This window comes from Nerophis ophidion, linkage group LG05 (assembly GCF_033978795.1).
Source record: "Nerophis ophidion isolate RoL-2023_Sa linkage group LG05, RoL_Noph_v1.0, whole genome shotgun sequence".
Lineage (NCBI taxonomy): Eukaryota > Metazoa > Chordata > Actinopteri > Syngnathiformes > Syngnathidae > Nerophis > Nerophis ophidion.
Window position 1 is genome coordinate 61,880,250 of NC_084615.1, and position 21,691 is coordinate 61,901,940.

The 21,691-nt window shown below is 39.3% G+C and overlaps 1 protein-coding gene across 4 annotated transcripts in view; it reads left to right on the plus strand.

Moving 5' to 3' along the window:
• Window positions 1–21,292, plus strand: part of snx25 (sorting nexin 25) — a 39,480-nt gene extending 18,188 nt beyond the window's left edge. For 3 of the 4 annotated variants that reach the window (XM_061901708.1, XM_061901705.1, XM_061901704.1), the window contains exons 4-23: window positions 3,383–3,599; window positions 4,066–4,238; window positions 8,138–8,324; window positions 8,732–8,802; window positions 9,224–9,414; window positions 10,498–10,629; window positions 10,710–10,859; window positions 10,952–11,074; window positions 11,187–11,351; window positions 12,300–12,431; window positions 13,054–13,194; window positions 15,303–15,416; window positions 17,383–17,460; window positions 17,549–17,632; window positions 17,711–17,828; window positions 17,934–18,000; window positions 18,079–18,260; window positions 18,352–18,452; window positions 20,131–20,200; window positions 20,272–21,292. In XM_061901708.1, the coding sequence (XP_061757692.1) occupies window positions 3,460–3,599; window positions 4,066–4,238; window positions 8,138–8,324; window positions 8,732–8,802; window positions 9,224–9,414; window positions 10,498–10,629; window positions 10,710–10,859; window positions 10,952–11,074; window positions 11,187–11,351; window positions 12,300–12,431; window positions 13,054–13,194; window positions 15,303–15,416; window positions 17,383–17,460; window positions 17,549–17,632; window positions 17,711–17,828; window positions 17,934–18,000; window positions 18,079–18,260; window positions 18,352–18,452; window positions 20,131–20,196 (2,415 nt within the window). In that variant the 5' untranslated portion in view covers window positions 3,383–3,459 and the 3' untranslated portion in view covers window positions 20,197–20,200; window positions 20,272–21,292. The remainder of the gene's footprint in view (window positions 1–3,382; window positions 3,600–4,065; window positions 4,239–8,137; window positions 8,325–8,731; window positions 8,803–9,223; window positions 9,415–10,497; window positions 10,630–10,709; window positions 10,860–10,951; window positions 11,075–11,186; window positions 11,352–12,299; window positions 12,432–13,053; window positions 13,195–15,302; window positions 15,417–17,382; window positions 17,461–17,548; window positions 17,633–17,710; window positions 17,829–17,933; window positions 18,001–18,078; window positions 18,261–18,351; window positions 18,453–20,130; window positions 20,201–20,271) is intronic. The other variant, XM_061901706.1, reaches the window with a different exon arrangement.
• Window positions 21,293–21,691: the final 399 nt, after the last annotated feature.

A 21,691-nucleotide genomic window follows, 5' to 3' on the forward strand; every position in this document is an offset into this window, starting at 1 on the left:
TGCTATGGGGTGTCCAAGCTTCATACTGAGGTGCGCAATAACAAAAATTTAGGGATGCAAGGCCCGCAATGGTAATATTCACCATTTTGTTCATTAAACATATATGAATCAACACAATCTAGATTGTTTTGTCTTTTCATTGTGGCCCTACTTTTCTTTGGTAATTATCTGATGCAGGCAGTGTTTCATTTTATTTTTACAATATGCTGCAAGCTAATAATAAGGAATGAAAATGTAGGCTGCAAATTGCCCCGAGACCTGACTTGACACTCCCGCATTACACTATTATATTGTTGTTATGTCTGACACATTTGTCTTGACCGCTTTTGTGGCTGCTGGCGCATGAGTGGAATTATCCCATTTATTTTAAAGTGATGTATTACACCATTATTGTCATTTAGAGATATTGCTTTTATTGTAGTAGTCCAAAGGACAGTTGGAATTTTGTGTACAATACTGTACATTATTACACTGTGTTGTGTTAAAGAAAATAAGAAATTGATATTGCTTATCTTGATCAGCGTCATGGGTGAGCTTGGAGCCTCGAAGAAAAAGCAAGGGCAGCAACACTAGTGTCCTTCTAATAATTTTAATACAAACTGCAGGCACTCCCAAACGAAAATGTCTTCGTCAGTGTTCGAAACCGGTCTGTGTTTGGTTGCGCCTGCGCAGTTTGTATTAAAATTATTAGAAGGACACGAGTGTTGCTGGCCTTGTTTTTTCTTTATGCACACTTTTTGCTGTGCACCTCTTTATTTTTGTTTTATGATTTTTGGAGAGTGCACGTTTTTCTTGTATTTTGAGCTTGTTGCCTTGCCCTGTTGTTTTTAAAGAGAGATACAACCCCAACTGGTCAAAAAAGGATTCCAGACCCAGTTTCAATTGAGGACTATAATGATACGATAGAGCGAAATCCCACCTCCATGTTACTCAGTAATATGACACAGGAAGAAATAGTTTTTTGAACAGTTGGGGTTGTATCTTGCTTTAAAAACAACAGGGCAAAGCACCAAGCTCAAAATACAAGAAAAACGTGCACTCTCCAAAAAACATAATAAATCAAAAATAAAGAGGTGCACAGCAAAAAGTGTGAATAAAGAAAAAACAAGGCCAGCAACACTCGTGTCCTTCTAATAATTTCAATACAAACTGCGCAGGCGCTACCAAACACAGACCGGTTTCGAACATTGACGAATACATTTTCGTTTGGGAGCGCCTGCACAGTTTGTGTTAAAATTATTAGAAGGACACAAGTGTTGCTGCCACAAACAATTAACATAATTCACACATACAACAATATAGAATCACCAGCTAATGAAATACACATATTTTTGGACTGTGGAGGGGAAATCTAAGCAGGCATTGTAAATACATGCACATAATATAAAATAACATGTATTGTTAGACAGTGGCTATGCAAAACAAACAAACTAAACAAAATATTTTTGGTCAAAAATGTCAATCTGCTCTGTCACAATCTACACTGAAAACGTTCTGTCCTATTACAAATACAAATCACATTTTAGTCTGGGAAAATGTCAGCTGTTTCACCATGTCTTCTGAATGTAAGAAAACCTCAGTTTCCTAAAAACTGCTGATAAATAGATCTCTGTTCTTCCCTGTTACCAGAGCCAGACACTGATCAGTCCCCCTAAGTTCTTTTGTTTGGCCAGAAAAAGGGTTGCTTTCCAAATGTAATACATATTTATCCTGACCTTTGAAGCTCACACAATTTTTGATCGCATGTCCACAAGGCAAACAAGTTTGTCCATGCTATTTAGACTAATGAAAGGAACTTTATTATTTACAGTTACGATATTTATGTTTCACACTTAAAATTGTTGTTTGAACCTTGGCCCTTTGCACATTTTCACTGTGGAACTAACAAACAGATAGCTCCTTTTATTAACACAGAGGGTTTATATTTGCACATGCTAAATATGTGTTAGGAAAAAATAAATGTTTTTTAATTAATTCAAATTGATTATTTGTCTAAGGTGACATTGGTGTTATTTTTGTTGAAAACTTACAATATGCTGTGTAGTTTAGGGCAGTAGTTGTCAAAGTGTTTATGCAGGACCCCCTTTAAAGGGGAACTGCACTTTTTTTTTATACATTATGAGATACAAGAAAACCTTTTTTGGGGGGGGATTTTTAAAGATGGTAGAAAAAGCTTCAAAATGCGGCTAATGGGAGTCATCATTGTAGCTTTTGAAGTCCTATAAAAACAACTTCAAAACCCTCCGGCAACGTTTTATGTACACACCGCAAGTCTATATATAATGTAGTAACAGACACCTTCGTAACGTATGTAACATGTTCAATATTTACCTTATTTTGATCATTTTAATCATTTCCATTACTGTTGTCTTCCACGCATTAATTTCTGTTTCCATAGCAGCGCACTTATGACTTCTGGCAACAATTTTGTGTCCTACTTCCGAAAACAAACACAAGGGTATTTTATAATCACAGCAGACTTGGTAACAGACAACAAAGATGACTATTTTTGGACAAATGAAGATTCACAACCTTATATCTTTTTGAAGCTAAATGTACGTAGGATGAACTGCTACTTCGAGAAGCCAGCACAAAGGAACAGTGAGAGGTTGGAACAGACAGAAGCCGGTAGAGTGAGGTGAAAGCGATATTGACGCAATAAATATGAAACTTGGAACCAAGCTATTTTGACATAAATGGATTGCTTACCCAAAATCAACAAGGAACGTCCCCGGCCAGCTGGATCAAACGAGCAACTGTCCATCAAATGCGCATGTGCAACTACATTACAGCCCAGACTGAGAATCACGTGGCAAGATAGAGTGAGTATTAGTAGAGAATACCTAAAAATACATATAATTTCTATATATTACATAATGGGAGGAAGAGAAAGCACTAAAGGATGGGAAAATGTCTTGCCACGTGTGTCTGTATTGGTTTGTGACCGTTCTGTGTTGAGCTATTAAAAAAAGCACAATGAAATGTTTAATAAACATTTGCATAAATCAAACAAATTGACAATGTCAATAAACTATACTTATTAAAGATATTTATAAAAAAAACAATTTGTGATTAATAATGGAGGAAATACAAGTAATCACAATTAAATATATTTATTTTTTGACAGCCCCAGAATAATTATATTCTAGGAATATTTCACTCTGTGTGAAGTGAATCTGTAGACTATAAAGAGTTTGACTTTTTTAATTGAACAAGTAGTGAAATAAATATTTCTAATGAATTGAGATGCACCCGTATACACAAAATGTACAGAATATCTTTTAGCTTTGTCTCTGATGTCTTGTGTTCCTTGCTGTTATAACCGTCTGTCTTGTCTTCCTCCAAAAAAGATAATCTACTTCGACATTTGTTGTCTCCACAGTGTTGGACTATGCCTACAGAGACTACATCCTGTCTTGGTACATTCCTTTGAGCCGTGATGAGGGCCAGTTGTACACCATGTTATCGGAGGATTGGTGGCAGATGATCGGGCAGTTGAGATTCCGACTTGCTGATATAGATCTTGTTAACGTGGTGTGTTATGACACAATCCGGATTTTACATAGACACTTCACTGCCCTCAAAGCTGCATCTGCAAGGTACACACACACACACACACACACACACACACACACACACACGTTTACACCCATAACAACCTTTGAAATAATGAATGGTTAACGATTTGGTTTAGTTTACTAATGTAAGGATGTCACCTCTCCGAGTGTGGACAACTTTTGCACAGAGCTCTGACTCACTAAGTCCACTCTGCCCTTTTAGTTTGTGTAAATGGAAATATTTACATAATTTGCGCTCACTTTCTGCTTATTAACACGCTCATTCACAAGTGCAAGCATTCACTAATTAACTAGTTTTATCGTAGCAAACCAAGCAAGACCTGTTTAATGAGATCGGTCTTCCCATTTGTTTACAGTATGTGTTTAAAAACAAATGTGTCCCTTGAAATAAATAATAGATATAATATAATACTTTGTATAACATCAAGAAGACTTTAAGCAGCAACCGTCAATGTAACAGGATATCTTCACTGTCTTTCTAATGCAGACCGGATGAAGGAGCTCGGCCGTTTCCTCTCCATTCAAGTTTGGTCAGTCCTGAGTCAGAGCTGGCCTTCCTGCGCTGTGTAGCCAGAATACTGCTGCTATGTCTACTGCCACAAAAGGATGCCAAGTCTCACACACTACGCTGCTGCCTCACAGAAGTCATCACAACTAAAGGTATTGACTGAATCATGAGCTTGTTTTTTGGGTCATTCTGTGTGATTGTATGTCAGTACCTTTTAGCAATTGCAGTTGTTCAAGTTCACACTCTCCATGTAAAAAAACAGTAAAACATGTTCAATTGGGAATAATGACACAAATAAAAAAACTGAGTTTTCCTTTTAAATGTAAGCAAGTATAATTCATACAGATCCGTCACAAATTAACTTGAATAACTTATCGGTCAAACATGCCCTAAAGGGAGGCGTGAGGATGCTATTCTGACCAGATACCCAAACCACCTCATCTGGCTTCTCTCGATGTGGAAGAGCAGTAGCTTTAGTCTGAGCTCCTTCCGAATGACAGAGCTTCTCACCCTTTCTCTAAAGGAGCGCCCTGCCACCCGATGGAGCAAACTAATTTCGGCCGCTTACACTCGGGATCTTGTCCTTTCAGTCACAAACCAAAGCTCATGACCATTGGTGATGACAGTGATGCAAAATTGACCGGTAATTTGAGAACTTTGCCTTCAAACTCAGTTCTTTCTTCACTACGACGGATCGATGCAGGGTCTGTATCACTGCAGAAGCTGCACCAATCCACCTGTCGATCTCACGATCCACTCTTTCCTCACTTGTCAGCAAGACTCTGAGGTACTTGAACTCCTCCACTTGGGGCAAGATCTCCTCCACAACCCGGAGATGGCACCCCACCCTTTTCCGGGCAAGAACCATGGACTCTGACTTGGAGGTGCTGGTTCTCATTCCAGCGGTGAACCGATCCTGTGAGAGCTAAAGATCCTGGCCAGGACAAGCCAGCAGGACCATGTGTTCAGATACCCTCAATGCCCTGACTGCACCTACACATTCTGTCCATAAAAGTTATGAACAGAACAGGTGACAAATGGCATCCCTGGCAGAGTCCAACCTTCACTGGAAACGATTCCCACTCACTGCCAGCAATGCGGACAAAGCTCTGACATCAGTCAGACAGGGAACATACCACCACAATCAGGTGGTGCGATTGCTCACAGGACTTCCCGAGGAACACGATCAAATTCCTTCTCCAAGTCTACAAAGCACATATAGACTTGTCAAGCAAACTCCCATGCACCCTCGAAGATCCTGTCCACAATTCTATGACCAGGACAAAAACCACACTGTTCCTCATTAATCCGAAGTTTGACTATCCGCTTTAGCCGCCTCTGCAGTACACCTAAATAGACCTTACCAGAAAGGCTGAAGGGTGTGATCCCACTATAGTTTGAAAACATTCTCCTGTTTCCCTTCTTAAAGAGAGGAACCACCGCCCCTAAATATCGCTATAAGAAACTGGTAATGGAAACACCCATATTTCAAACACCCAAATGTCGCTAAAACTTTTTTGCGCTCTCATGAAGTAGTGTTTGAGACATTTCAATATTTAGAGGTCACTTAAAACCGAACCAGCAGGGCGCCAATGCAGGACAAGTGGGGCAGACGGGTCATCTTGGTCTCATTTCAGATTGGTTGGTCGGAAGGGGGGACCCCGTCTCACGGGTTACTTCCCAGGAATAGAGGCTGGCCCGCAGGGTCGGTGAGACCCACATGTCCGAAAGATGTCAGGGGGGCCGAAAGGACGTTGCCTTTGAGCTATCACCCGCTGCCTTTGTCTACTACTGACATCACGTCAACAGTGGTGACTGCAATATCTTCCTCAAAGTGAAGTCTCACAGGATGAGCTTTTCAAAAAATGACGGTTCATGACGCGAAACACCCTTTAAGAGAAACACCTACAAGTACGTTGTCAAAATTTTTAAAATATCGCTTTTATTTTGCAAAAAATTGCACTGGAAATGCAGCTACAGTCTAGCCTTTCTACCACGCTTATTTACATTGTGGGGACGCTTTCAGCCCACCGAGGCAGCGCCGCAGCACTATCTCCCTCTAACACCACCTCATTATGCTGTATTTAGCTACCTTGTGCTGTAAAAAAAGAGTAGAAAGGATTAACGAACAAATGTTTTCACCAACAATTGGAAAATTTGCTTGGTGACAAATGCTGAATTGCGTAAAATGCAGGATATACTCTTCATATAATCTGTCAATTTTTTGCAAATATTTCTGATCTTTACTATTAGGGATGCGAATCTTACAGCAACTCATGATTCAATTTGATTTTGATAGTTGGTTTGATGCACAATCGATTCTCTAGGGGTGTAACAGTACACAAAAATTTCGGTTCGGTACATACCTTGGTTTAGAGGTTACGGTTCGGTTCATTTTTGGTACAGTAAGAAAAAAACAAAGTATAAATGTTTTGGTTATTTATTTACCAAATTTGTAAACAATGGCTTTATCCTGCGGCATAGCCCGGTTGGTAGAGTGGCTGTGCCAGCAACTTGAGTGTTGCAGGTTCGATTCCCGCTTGTGCCATCCTAGTTACTGCCGTTGTCTCCTTGGGCAAGACACTTTACCCACCTGCTCCCAGTGCCACCCACACTGGTTTAAATGTAACTTAGATATTGGGTGTCACTATGTAAAGCGCTTTGAGTCACTTGAGAAAAAGCGCTATATAAATATAATTCACAATTCACTTCACTTTTAACATTGGGAACACTATAATAATCCAGCCCACGTTAATCCACATTAAACTGCCTTAAGTTCTTGCTTTGATTAAATAAAATGACAAAACCTTTCTTCTACATATAAAAACTGCAACATTAAACAGTTTCAAGTCAACTCATCATGCTTAATTTATTACAGCATTTGGGAAGCCTGTAATTGACTTTTATTATGTAAATGTTATATTTTTGTCAACATGTGATAGCAGGAACCCTGCCATTCAAAACTAAGCTGCTACATTACGAATGATTAATGTAACTATTGCTGAAAAAATAGTACAATAGCAATAGGAGAGACTATTCATCCCTGAACACCATGGACTTCATGTTAGTTAATGTGAAATAACAGACAGACAGGGCTTTCCTGCCCCTAACACACGCACACACACACACACACATGCACACACACGTACACACACACAGCAAAATGAGCTAACGTTACGCTAAAAGCTAATTAGCCTTCACCTCAAGCCAGAACTGCGAGCGAGCTGAGCTGCACGGCTAGCATCACTATAACGGGCTTATAGTGATGCTAGTAGTAGTTGTGACTGGGAAGTGTTTTTTATAATTTAGGGAGAGTACGATGTCCGCTGCTAAACACATATCTGCTCGACGCTGAAGCATTGACAACATGCGTTCTGAATACGCACTGCTGATTTGCTGTTACATCGCTCTGAATACGCACTGCTGATTGGCTTTGTATGTAACCAATCAGATGGTTGTGTGGGCAGGACAACGTTGGGTGCTCAGGCAGAGGCAGAAAGCTGAGCATCTTTTTAAGACTTTAGCTTACAAACTCGTTCGATACACCTCCGAACCGGACCGAAACCCCCGTACCAAAACGGTTCAATACAAATACACGTACCGTTACACCCCTACGATTCTCACAATGTGTTATCAAAACAGGTTACAGGTTATAAAATCTCCTCCTTTTGGCTGGTGATGTAAGATGTACATGCACAGCGAGGAAGCTTAAAGTTGGCCTTAAAAACGTGTTCTTAAAAGTAAAGTCTTGAAAATGTAGAATTCACTCAGAATTGCAACAAATACAAATTGTGATTTGAATGTGTATCAAATATTTTTGGGCAAAACCCCTATTTACTATGCGCCATTGTGAATCAATCTACTAGATACATTTTTAGTCCTATTTTAGCACAATTTCATTCAAAACTGTTTACCTCTTTTTGAATTATGCTCTTCTAATTTATACTTGTCTTCCTTGGGTGCGTTAACAACTGTTGCAAACACAAAATGTATTGTCTCATATAGAACAGAAGAATTTCTTTATGTCATTTGTGTTGCATATGCATTGCAGTGTTGAAGCCTTTAGTGGAAGTGCTCAGCGACCCTGACTCCATAAACAGGATGCTGTTGGCTCAACTGGAGCAGCGGGAGCATCAGACTGAGCAGCAGAAGAAAGCTTACACCTACGCTGCCTCTTATGAAGACTTTATCAAGCTGATATCAACCTCCACAGATGTCCTTTTCCTCAAACAACTCAGGTATGACATTGAAAACATGCACAGGATGTGCACAATATGTTCTATGCCATAGCACGGCTAAACAGGTTGTGTCCGTCTGACATGTGCAGTATACACAAGCTTGTTTAGCAAACAGTGTTAATTACACATCTTTTTGCTGCTGTGGGGGTTACCATGGAAGCAGACAGTGCCTCTATGGCATTATGAGCCACCTTGATGCAGAATCGATGCCCTACTGCTATGTCTCATTAGTGTGGCTATTTACTTGGTTTAGACATGTTGCAGATACAGCAATAGTTTCTTTGCAATGCTGTTTTTTAAATGCGTAACAAATATGCTTGTTATACTAGTTTTGCATTATGACATAATACTTTATTTATTGTTACATTTAGAGACAAACCTTGCCACATGTCTTTTGCTCCCTGTAGGTATCAAATAGTGGTAGAAATTATTCATGCCACCACCATCAGCAACCTGCCTCAGCTCAAGAAACAGAAAGGTACCTTAACATATTTTTATTTCTTTCATTAATTTCAAATCCTTTTTCCACAGTAATCAAACTTTTGGGCTTTCTCTTTGTAGTTTGTTTTTTTTACTGTCTCAGCTTTACAAAATGATTAGCTAACTTAATTAAACTCTGCATTTTATTTATATTACTGACAACATTTAAGTTGTTCTTTATTTACAAAGCAGATTTCCACTCAAAAAGTGCAGCCATTCTCTCAATGCTAAGTTACCTGTTGGAGCCCCCTAGTCTAAATAATATAGGATAACAAGAGTTTATTTTACAGTTCTTTATCAAAGTTCCAATAAGCAATATGTTCTGAACCCGGCTTTCCTTTCTGAATGCAAAGGAGCAGTGACTCAATGCCTTAACACCAAGAAATTGTGTTGTCTGGTTCTCTCCATCTCTCTCTCAGAGCGAAAAGGCAAAGAATCGGCAGCCATGAAGGCAGACCTGCTGAGAGCCCGAGATATGAAACGATATATCAATCAGCTGACTGTTGCTAAGAAACAATGTGAGAAACGGATCCGTCTGCTCGGTGGACCAAATTATGAGAACAGTGAAGGTGGAGGAACTGATGACAGTGATGATCCTCAAAGCCAGAGGGTACTCTTTTGACATACTTTAATTGTTGGCTAAACATGACTTATTCTAAAATAACTAGTGGTACCTCTGTTTTCTTTAGTGATCTCTTCCAAAAGGTATGTCAGAAAGCCAAGCAATTTTTCCCATCTAAAATAATATAAATCCAATCAATTTGTTCCAAACACCCAAAACATTACCGCAAAACAGATTTTATACAGAAGAATTATAGTGTTATGTCTCAATGTGAAATACTTACAGATGACAAATGAAAAGGATACAAATCACTCTTACTCTTTATTGAAAATTTGTTGCTGAACACAATGAGTGGAGAGGGAAGTTGAGAGCCATGTGGTCGCTGTTTCACTCTATTCTGTTACAAACTACAAATTAACCTAAAATATTGGCTGGTTAGAGCGGTTTAATTGTTTGCTTGAATTGTATTGTAAATCTCTGCTGCAAGTACAATCATTACACATACTAGGCAGGCTTACTCTTTTTTGTGACTTTCTTAAAACTCACTAGAAACTTTTACATAACAACCCTTTGTCGTTCTTTCTTGAATTAAATTGTGTTTATCACCTTTTTTTTATTAGAGTGCTGGCTCTGGTGTTGTATCTAAAAATCCACAAACAATGACTGTGTGCCCACATAACTTTATTGACGTCACACACATGACCAAGACAGTCCTTTACAACACGTCACACTGTAGTGACGCCACTATCCCACATTAGTGGGCTACGACTGCCAACTTTCTTTCGTGGCTTATGTTGCCGCCCTACTCAATAAAAGGTACAGGGACTGAGTCACCACCAACACGTTAGATTCTGTTTTTGGGCCCTCAATTCCACAGAATAATACACTGGCAGACGGGCTAGTTTGTTGGGCTCAAACCGGGGAAAATCTTTGACGAAAATATAAATCAAAATTCAGATCATATGAAAAGTGGGGCGTACAAAGACCAGGGTACCACTGCATATAGAAAATAATGCCTAATATTGATCAATAATTTTCTTTCACACTGCTACCGAAAGCCTTCTATATTATGATAATTCTGGCTAACCTTAAGATGCAGTCTGTATCTTTATCTTTTCTCCTTGCTTCCAGATTCTCCTGTTTGATGACATCATGTGCAATCCAGGTTACAGGGAACATTTTAGAGATTACATGGAGAGAGTAGATAAGAGATCACTGATAAGCTTCTGGGAATTGGTGGAAACCCTGAAAACCGCCAACAAGGTCACCCATGTTCTAACTCAATGAAATATTGACTACAGTATAATGCATGTGGGTTTGCTCTATCTATTCTTCATTCACAGAATGAAGTGCCCCAAATCGTCGGGGAAATCTACCAGAAGTTTTTTGTGGAGAGCAGAGAAATTCCAGTGGAGAAGATTTTGCTTAAGGAGATCCAACAAAGTTTGGTGGGGAACAGAGGAACTCAAGTCTTTGTGAGACTACAAGAACAGGTCACTATCTCTGTCAGCCCACATGAAAAATGTCGCCTGAATAGTAGTCACTCTCAAGATGTTCTAAAATGTCCCTACTTGTCATTTTCTAGGTGGCGGAGACAATGAGAGAGAGTTACTACCCCTCTTTCCTGGTTTCTGATCTGTATGAGAGGCTGATCAGACGAGACGAGCAGCATAGCCAATCACAGTGTAGCACTGAAGAAAAAGAAGGGGTCAGATAGTCAAACCTTTATAACATGCATGAACAATATCTGTTTAAGCATTGTTGTTTAGATAATTCTTACTTTGTATATATCAAAGAAATGTGTAATTGTTTTCTTGCAGTGTCAGGGCCTAGATGCTGTAGAGAAGGTGTGTGATGAGGGCAGTAAAGGAATCAACGAACAGGCAAGCTATGCCGCCACTAAACTCCGCCAGCTCTATGACAAATTGGAGTACAAGAGACAGGCCCTGGGCTCTATTCAGAATGCCCCCAAACCAGATAAAAGGGTAAGGAAATGAAGGCATATAATCTCTTATACTGCACTCTCTGAGGTTGTTGCTCAAATTTGACAGAACCAAAAAGTACAAATTCTATAAAAGGATTTTATATCCGAGTGAATTTGTAAATGCATATTTTTAGTATTTCAAACATGTTTAAAAGGGGACCTTTGATGATTTTAATCTACATTTAAAACACTTCTGTGTTGTCCAGATAATATTTATTGGATATGATTTGTTAAGAATTTTGGGTGTATTTTATCCCACGGTCACTGTTATAACCTGTTTTTTGAGTCTGTCAGCAAGATGTTTGATTTGAAGGTGTTCCATGATTGCAAAATAAACCACGCCCCCCACCCTCTCCAAAAGCATCATTAGAAAATGTACACTGTTTAAATTATATCTTGAAAATGTCACTGCTTTTTTTCCAGACATGGTCAAAAATAAACTTTATAAACATTATATACAGAAGATTCACCTGGTCACAACTTTAGGTGAACTATCTTGCTCGCCACTCGCTTCAGAGCTGCAAAAAAAAGCTACTTTTAGGAGCATTAATGTCACTGCACGTCGCACGTCAGTGTTATTATACTCATGCCAAGATTAAATGAAAATAATACCTTATATTACCTTTGTTTGCTTCCTAAAAGCCTGAAGCAGAGGAGGAGCAGCTCCTGCTCTTCTGTCTGAAAGCTTGACTTAATGTGCAAATAACTATGTCCACATAGCTGTGATGTCACAATGTAGCCAAACTGCAAAACCCTTGCAAACAGACATCCACAACTGCATGCAGACTCACACCAATGATTTAACGCTTTGGCCTCGTGTAACACAAGAATCTAGCATTGTAACAATATTTGTAAGTTAGACAAGATGAAATTCAGCCATGGTCCCCTTTAATGATTAATTATAAATTGGTCATGAGGTTCCCTCCTGCTGTTGTCTTTGTTTTTATAGATTGTGAGCAAACTAAAGGAAGAAATAGGAACCATGGAAAGAGAACATCGTGAACTCCAGCAACACATTATCAGGACTGACTGGTGGTGTGAAAACCTGGGCCACTGGAGGGCTACCATTACTACAGCTGAAGTAATATTTATTTGATGTCATTTATTTATTGTGTGATTCATAATACATAATCCTGCTTTGTCCGATAAATTCTAATGGTGTCGCATATTACATGTTTGGTAGAAAAAAAACATTAGCTAGACACATTTGGAAGTTGGCACATGGTGTAAATCGTAAATAAAAACAATAAAAAACAGAACACAATGATTACAATCATTAGGGTTACTAATAAGTTGTAGCCTGATACCAGGCATGAGAAATCACAAATTATCATACCAAAGGCTTAAAATGATCATCTATACCTGATTGGATGTTGCTCAGGATCGTCTGCGACGGTAAATCATTTCCACAAAATGTGTATAGTGATGCAGTTTTACCTTATAAATAAGCATGCGGCACCGTTAAAAAAGCGGCACCTGGCAGTGCTGTCCCCAAATAGCTTTAAAGAGTCACGTTAGACAATGTGCAACATATATCCTGTTTGTGTTTCCCTAATCCATGTATTGAAGGGCTCAAAATGTTCCTACATTATTGTATTTCTTTAAATTATGGGATTTTTGGATATGTGGCCAATAGTTTATTTGTAGCAAAAAATGTATACACGGTAATTGTTTCCTAGTTAAAGTGTGTATATTTGTTTCAGGCTGCAGAGGAAGGTGGGGAGACCGTAGCGTGTTACATTGTGTGCGTGAGCCTGCTGGAGGGTGAGGAGATGGGTAACAGTCACTGGAGTGTGCAAAGGAAACTTACTGAATTCCAAATGTTACACCGCAAACTGACCGAGGTACGCAACATCACACCTGTGAATTAAAGTTACTGGTTGGAAATATATTGCAAAGCGCTTCATACTTTTGTCTGTAACCTGATATACAAACCTTGTTTCCGTATGAGTTGGGAAATTGTGTTAAATGTGAATACAAACGGAATACAATGATTTGCAAATCCTTTTCAACCCATATTCAATTGAATGCACTACAAAGACAAGATATTTGATGTTCAAACTCATAAACTTTTTTTTTTGGCGAATAATAACTAACTTAGAATTTCATGGCTGCAACACGTGCCAAAGTAGTTGGGAAAGGGCATGTTCACCACTGTGTTACATCACATTTTCTTTTAACAACACCCAATAAACGTTTGGGAACTTAGGGAACTAATTGTTGAAGCTTTGAAAGTGGAATTCTTTACCATTCTTGCTTGATGTACAGCTTAAGTTGTTCAACAGTCTGGGATGCTATTGTCGTATTTTACGCTTTATAATGAGCCACACATTTTCAAAGGGAGACATGTCTGGACTGCAGGCAGGTCAGGAAAGTACCCGCACTCTTTTACTACGAAGCCACGCTGTTGTAACACGTGGCTTGGCATTGTTTTGCTGAAATAAGCAGGGGCGTCCATGATAACGTTGCTTGGATGACAACATATGGTGCTCCAAAACCTGTATGGACCTTTCAGCATTAATAGTGCCTTCACAAATGTGTAAGTTACCCATGCCTTGGGCACTAATACACCCCCATACCATCACAGATGCCGGCTTTTGAACTTTGTGCCTATAACATTCCGGATGGTTATTTTCCTCTTCGTTCCGGAGGACACCACGTCCACAGTTTCCAAATATAATTTGAAATGTGGACTCGTCAGACCACAGAAAACTTTTCCACTTTGCATCAGTCCATCTAAGATGAGCTCGGGCCCAGCGAAGCCGGCGGCGTTCCTCTGTGTTGTTGATAAATGACTTTCGCTTTGCATAGTAGAGTTTTAACTTGCATTTACAGATGTAGCGACCAACTGTAGTTACTGACAGTGGTATTCTGAAGTGTTCCTGAGCCCATGTGGTGATATCCTTTGCACACTGATGTCGGTTTTTGATGCAATACCGCCTGAAGGATCAGAGGTCCGTAATATCATCGCTTACGTGCAGTGATTTCTCCACATTCTCTGAACCTTTTGATAATTTTACGAACCCTAGATGGTAAAATCCCTAAATTCCTTGCAATAGCTCGTTGAGAAATGTTGTTCTAAAACTTTTTGACAATTTGCTTACAAATTGGTGACCCTCGCCCCATCCTTGTTTGTGAATTACTTAGCATTTCATGGAAGCTGCTTTTATATTCAATCATGGCACCCACTTGTTCCCAATTAGCCTGCACACCTGCGGGATGTTCCAAATAGGTGTTTGATGAGCATTCCTCAACTTTATCAGTAATTATTGCCACCTTTCCTAACTTCTTTGTCACGTGTTGCTGGCATCAAATTCTAAAGTTAATGATTATTTGCACACAAAAAAAAGGTTTATCAGTTTGAACATCAAATACCGTATTTCCTTGAATTGCCGCAGGGCATATAGTATGCGCCTGCCTTGAATTACTGCTGGGTCAAACTCGCTTCCCAAAATAATTAGCGCATGCTTAGTATTACCGCCTGGTCAAACTCGTGGTGTCACGAGTGACACTTCCCCTGTTATCATTTTCAAAATGGAGGAGGCAAATTTCAATACCGGTAATTTGAAATAGCATAAAGGGAAGAAGATTAAGAGCTATTCAGTAGGATTCAATGTCCAAGCTTACATGACATTCAAATTTTTACTGCATACCTTTGGTAAGTGCTGGAGTGAGAAGAGGTTTTAAAATAATTAGCGCATGCTTACTTTTACCGCATGCCTTTAGTAAGCGCAGGAGTGAGAAGAGGTTTTAAATTAATTAGCGCCCCGGCGACAATTCAAGGAAATACGATATGTTGTCTTTGTAGCATATTCAATTGAACATGGATTGAAAATTATTTGCAAATCATTGTATTCCGTTTATATTTACATCTAACACAATTTCCCAACTCATACGGAAACTGGGTTTGTAAAACATTGTGCTAATTCATTTAAATGTTTCTCTCCCTCAGTGTTTTCCGTCCCTCAAGAAACTCCAGTTACCATCACTCAGCAAACTTCCCTTCAAATCCATTGACCAAAAGTTCTTAGACAAGAGCAAAACTCAGCTCAATATCTTTCTACAGGTAAACGAGAACACTAACTAAAATACTGCTTATGTGTTTCTAAAAGCACAAATGTGTGACCTGTGTTTGTATTTTGTACGTAATTGTTTTCTTTAATGTTGCAAGTCCAGTGTCAGTGTAATCATAAAGCAAGACGCTTTAAAATATGTGTCTTTTAAAGGGAACCTATATTGTTTTTCATGTTTTTGACCTATGAATGTGGCCCTGCGATGAGGTACCGACTTGTCCAGGGTGTACACTGCCTTCCGCCCGATTGTAGCTGAGATAGGCACCAGCGCCCCCGTGATTCCAAAGGGAATAAGCGGTAGCAAAATAGATGGATGGATGGTGTTACCAGGGTGGATACTTGTGTTGAATGATGCCCAAGTGTCAAAGTTCATGCATTTAGAAATGGGCTGTCCAAGTTGTCTGGATCACTCTTGCACGCTTTTTTTGCAGTCTTTTTTTTTTTTTTTTAAATGGTTGTATTGATGTCGATGACTGCCAAACTTACTTTTATGGGCTTGCCCATGCAATAGCGCTGAGCCTGATTGGCTGCGATGTTTTTTTTGTTTTTTTAGGTCTACAATATGGCACATGCCTATAACAAAACACCTCATAGTCCACAAATGGCACCTAGGCCAGATTATTGAACACATCTCTTTTTACGTATTTATTGGAAAGACAAAGTCACAGAGAAGGAAGACTCTCCAAAATCTGTCTATGCACCACTATTTTTAGTCATGACTCTAGTAAGTTAAAGGCGAGGCTGCACACTCGTGAAGGTGCTTTGCACGTTTCAACACCTCGCCTTTTACAACGGCGGTAATGTACACTTTTCAGACTTGTGGAGGTGCTCAGCTGCCTATATTATTTATGTAAAGATCGTTTGTGATTGTGCTTGTATTTTATTACAGGGTACATGGGTGACGGAAGAAAAACATCCATCTTTTACTTTTAATATAGACTTGGGAAATTTTGATACACTTCAATACCAAACCGAAGGCTCCGTACCAAAAAATCTGAATACAAATATATTGACCATTACACCCCTGGTATCTACTAGGAGTGTCTGAATAGCCGCTAAATTGTACGACACAGTTTGCGACACTGATTAGGTCTGCAAAATTAATAACATTTTAGTCATGAACATGATTTTGGCCGCTACGATTAAATGAGGGTGATCGGCGGTGATATCAACATTTAAAAAGTAGGCTCCGCTGCATATAAATTCAAGCACTTTCTCAACTAACAGTCAGCCAACCACCAAGGGGTGACCAACAGACAGTGGACTCGTGAGAGCGAGTAAGAGTGAGTGAGAGGGTGACTTGACAGTTGATCACCCGGTCACCTGTAGCTCCCGAAAATATTAGGAAAAATAAATGCATTATTACATTGGTGTCCTTCTTTCCTGTAGAGTGACCTACATTTTAACCCCAGAAAATGGCTGCATGCCACGCTGTTCTCCAGGCACCCTCCCGCTCGTTCCCGCAAACCCGGACATGCTCCCGCACGTACAAACCAACAAAAGCCACAACATATTGCACAGCAAAGCTGCGTTGGTGTGCACGTTTAAACAAATTGAGTTGTGGTGACAGTTTAAGCATTAAAAACACTTTCCTGCTTTCCTCAACCGCCATCGTTTGCCGCGAAGTGAAGCTAATAATCCAATTAAAGTTATGGTTGCTAACAGAGCGGGCCGCGCGTGACTGGTGCAAAACCCAGACAAACAGCTACAAAAGCGAGGGTGCCCAAAGTACAGACTGCCGTAACATCAACTATCCACCAAGGGGCCCTTCTAGTTAGCCCCCAATCTATTTGTGGCTGTTCAGATTTATGTTATATGTGCTACACACAAATGACCGTATGAGAAATACTAAACAATCAAGAAGTACCTAATTCATGTGAAAACAGTTTTACATTGTATTACAGTGTAGATAAATGAAGTAGCATGCAATGTATGTACTGTATGTGTCTGTCTTTGCAGCGACTGCTGACAGATGAGCGACTGTGTCAGTCAGAGGCGCTCTACGCATTCCTCAGCCCGTCCCCAGAGCACCTAAAGGTCAACAACTTTTTGTCTAGCTGCATTTGGGGTCAAAATGACAGCCACAATTCAGTATATTTATGTTGTCTTGTCCTGATCTTTGAAGGTGATGTCCATTCAGAAAAAGTCATCTTTTTCTCTGGCCTCCTTCCTGGAGAAACTTCCTGGGGATTTCTTCTCTCACACTGAAGTAACCAGCTTTGCCCCAACTTTGTAGCTCCTTATCGGACACAGTGAATGTTACATGCGCTGTCATCGTTGCTGACAGGAGGAGGCAGATGACGACAGCGACCTGTCAGATTACGGTGATGAGACAGATGGGAGGAGAGATGCCCTGGCTGAACCCTGCTTTATGCTCATTGGAGAGATCTTCGAACTCCGAGGAAGTAAGTTCACCTCTCTTATATTTGTATTCACACAGTCCATGGAACTACTATGAATTCATACTTTTTGTTTATAAGAATTTAATTAAAATCTGTCCTTTTTCTCAGTGTTTAAATGGGTGAGAAAAACTCTTATTGCACTAGTCCAGGTGACATTTGGACGAACTATCAACAAGTGAGTACAATCACTTTTCCCAAGTGAGGTATGAATAATTGATAGTTAGTAATTAACTCTATTTCTCTTCTATTCCAGACAAATCAGGGATACAGTGAACTGGATATTCTCTGAACAGATGTTGGTCTGTTATATCAATATCTTCAAGGACACTTTCTGGCCCAACGGGATTCTGGCGCCACATGTCAAAGTCCAGACTGATGCTGAACGCACCGAAACCAAGGAACGAGCTCAACAAAAACTCCTTGACAATATTCCAGGTAGCAACTAAAACATAAATGGTCAATATGTAAACAATTTTACTAATTTAAAAATGTATTGTTTAAAGCATTTTTACTTTTTGTGTGTCAGATGCATTAGCAAATCTAGTGGGCCAGCAGAACGCCCGCTCTGGAGTCATCAAGGTTTTTAATGCCCTGCAGGAAGCTAGTGCCAACAAACATCTTCTCTATGTAAGAACATGTCCTCTCACACAATAATGATGTGTACTGAAAGATTGAAGCAACAATTTGATACATTTTGTGCATTACTTGTTGAAATAACAATATTTCACCCACATTCAACCAATTTCCTAAGTTGGGGATATGCTGATTGGAAAACAGTAAATTGGCCCTAGTGTGTGAATGGTTGTTTTTCTATGTTGGCCCTGCAATGAGTTGTCCAGTGTGTACATTGCCTTCTGCCCGAGTGCAACTGGGATAGGCTCCAGCCCCCCACCCCCGCGACCTCGAGAGGGACAACCAGCAGAAAATGTATGGATATATGTGCACAGCGTCACAACTTTGTTCAATCTCTGCAACTTCACTGTATATTTTGGCCAGTCACAATAATTTAACAATTCAATTTGTCAATTGTCTAACCATTAATCAGATGTATTTCTGCATCACCACTTACGTCCTCACTTTCTTGTTTACATTACCAGAGATATTTATATGTGATGATAATCTCAACGTCTTTCATTTACCAACAAAAATCATCGCTATACATTGCTGTCATTAGTTCCTCAATTTTGTCAATGAAAACATGGCTAAACTGCATGCAGTGTGTTGGAACATAGACGATAGTTTACAATGGATAGTCAAGCAATTTTCAAGAAGGCAAATTTGCGTAACACACCTTGTCGCAGGTAAAGTTGGGGGCGGTGCGGCTCATTGGGTAGAGCGGCTGTGCCTGTAACTTGACGGTTTCCGCCATCACTGCCGTTGTGTTTTTGCGCAAGACACTTTACCCTTTCTCCCAGTGCCACCCACACTGGTTTGAATGTAGCTTAAATGTGGATAATGGGTATCACTATGCAAAGTACTTTGAGAAAAAGTGCTATATAATACAATTCAATTCACTTCACTAAAGTCAGGCCTTCATAATAAAAGCCCGTCAGAAAAAAACACAGTTGCACCATAGTTACATTTGCAAAAATGCCAGGGGATGCAACATGGAACAGAACCCAAAAGTAAGGGGCCTATAGATAGATTATGGGTTGTCCTGTGAAGGATACAGATATCCCATCTGTCTCAAGCACAGAGCCTGCTTTACCAATCAACTCACTCAAAGTGGTCTTTAGAGAGTGTGGCCAACTCTGTTTCAGACCTGAAGTCATGTGAGGGACTTTTGACCAATCATTTAAGAGATTGTCTAGACATACTCTCTCTGGATTCACTGAGGTAGTATTGCCCACTAATGATAAAATGGAGGTACAACTACCAGCTTAAATACCCATTAAATAAAATATGAAGGCTCTTAAAAACAAATACATTACTTAATGTGACCACACTTTAAAGTGTTAGACTTACAAAAACACTTAATTAAAATATTGATGATACATTTAAAAATATTACAACTTGATGTAATATTGAAAAAAAAAGTTTGAAAACAACACAGCCTTTTGAAAAAACTGCTACAAAATCTGATATTTAAGACTAAAGCAGTCCCAAAAAATACATATTGGAGAAATCGATTACTGTAATATCACCAAAAAATATCCCAGTAATAATGCATTGTTTTTTTTTACACTATGCAGAGGGACAGAAAAATAACAATCTGTGTGCTAAAGAAATTGGACAGCCCTGCTGTACATACTATCTTTTTGCAGGTTCAAACATAACATTTTAGTCTCATTGTCTTTTTTTGTAGGTGTTGATGGAAATGTTACTCAAAGAACTGTGTTCTGAACTCCGCATGGAAGTTGACAACATGTGAACAGGTACATGGTACACACTTTATCCTGGGACGTATTTTTTTTATTTTAACAAACCTAATGTGTTTTTGTCTTAGTATTTTCAGGAAAGTACTGTCGTGATGCTGGGATGGAGGGATCCCAGAGTTGGCTTTAGTTCCGATGACAACATTCAAGCATTGCCACTTTATTCATCTATTATTTCCTCATGTATCATGAACACCCTTTTTAAAGCCTAGGAGCAGCATAAACATTTATCTTGTTTGCACAAGTGGTACCATACTTACAGTAGTGCTCTGGCATTGTTGAAGGACAACTCTGACCAGCTGAGCATTGTGAACATTATTTAAAAAGGAACATTTTGTTGCTAGTCACAGTCACAATACTGGCATGGTTATGAAATTTTGCAAGAATTTCTGTTCTACACTGTTTTAATAATGGCATAACAAATTTGAAGAATGAACGGTGTGCCCTGTGGGCACAAACTTAGCTTTTCTGTAGTGAACGGGTTCTAACCTACCAAGCTGGATGAAGACAAAGCAGTCATGTTGATCTGCACAACAACACGGCTGGTAAAACTGGCCTGTAAAATGAGAAGACATCGTTCACATTTGTTCCAACAGGCTCACATGCACAAAGAACAAATATTACTTCCATTGTGTCATTTCATTCACTTGTCCTTTTTATTTGATATTATTAGCAGTAAAAGCAGCATTTCTGTACCCCAACCAGCTGGAAGATGATTGTTTTGTATGTCGGTTCAAAGACCAGAAGGCAGGTTGTAAAAGTAAATGCCATGTTTGTTGAGTCATATTCACAACAGATCATCTATAAACCTTTGTTAAAATGCAGCAAAGACAAATGAGGTTCCGATTGTTTGTTGCTTTTCAAAGGTGACAATTGTGACACTCTAAACCTCACAACATTCCTGCTACACAAAATCTGAGCAACAACACTTGTGTTCTGTGATTCTTGTTAAGGCTTTTAATTGTGCAATATAATGCCATGTAAAAGTCGTTGTGATTATTTTATTTATGATAATTATTGATAGATTTTATTTTTACCAGAGATTGTTTAGAATGTTTATATAAGCAATAAAGTGAAAACATATATAGAGTATTTTGTTTCTGGAAATGGTCTTTAGAAATTAATTACATAGCAGAACTGTGTCCCATTATACTATAGAAATTCTACTTTTGATCTGAGTAGTCCGTGTGCAGCTTGGTAAGTATGCAATGTCGTTTTACCATTCTCACATAGCCATTATTGACTAAATAACTGGCAACACAAGTGATTTACTTGATTACACATTTTTCTTCACTTCCTGTAGTAAAGAAATTAATGTGTTGACATTTTCAATGAGTAAATAGAGGTGGCGACTTGTCCAGGGTTTACCCCGCCTTCCGCCCGATTGTAGCTGAGATAGGCGCCAGCGACCCCAAAAGGGAATAAGCGGTAGAAAATGGATGGATGGATGGATAAATAGAAGTTAAAATGTAACTAAATAGCCTATACTGT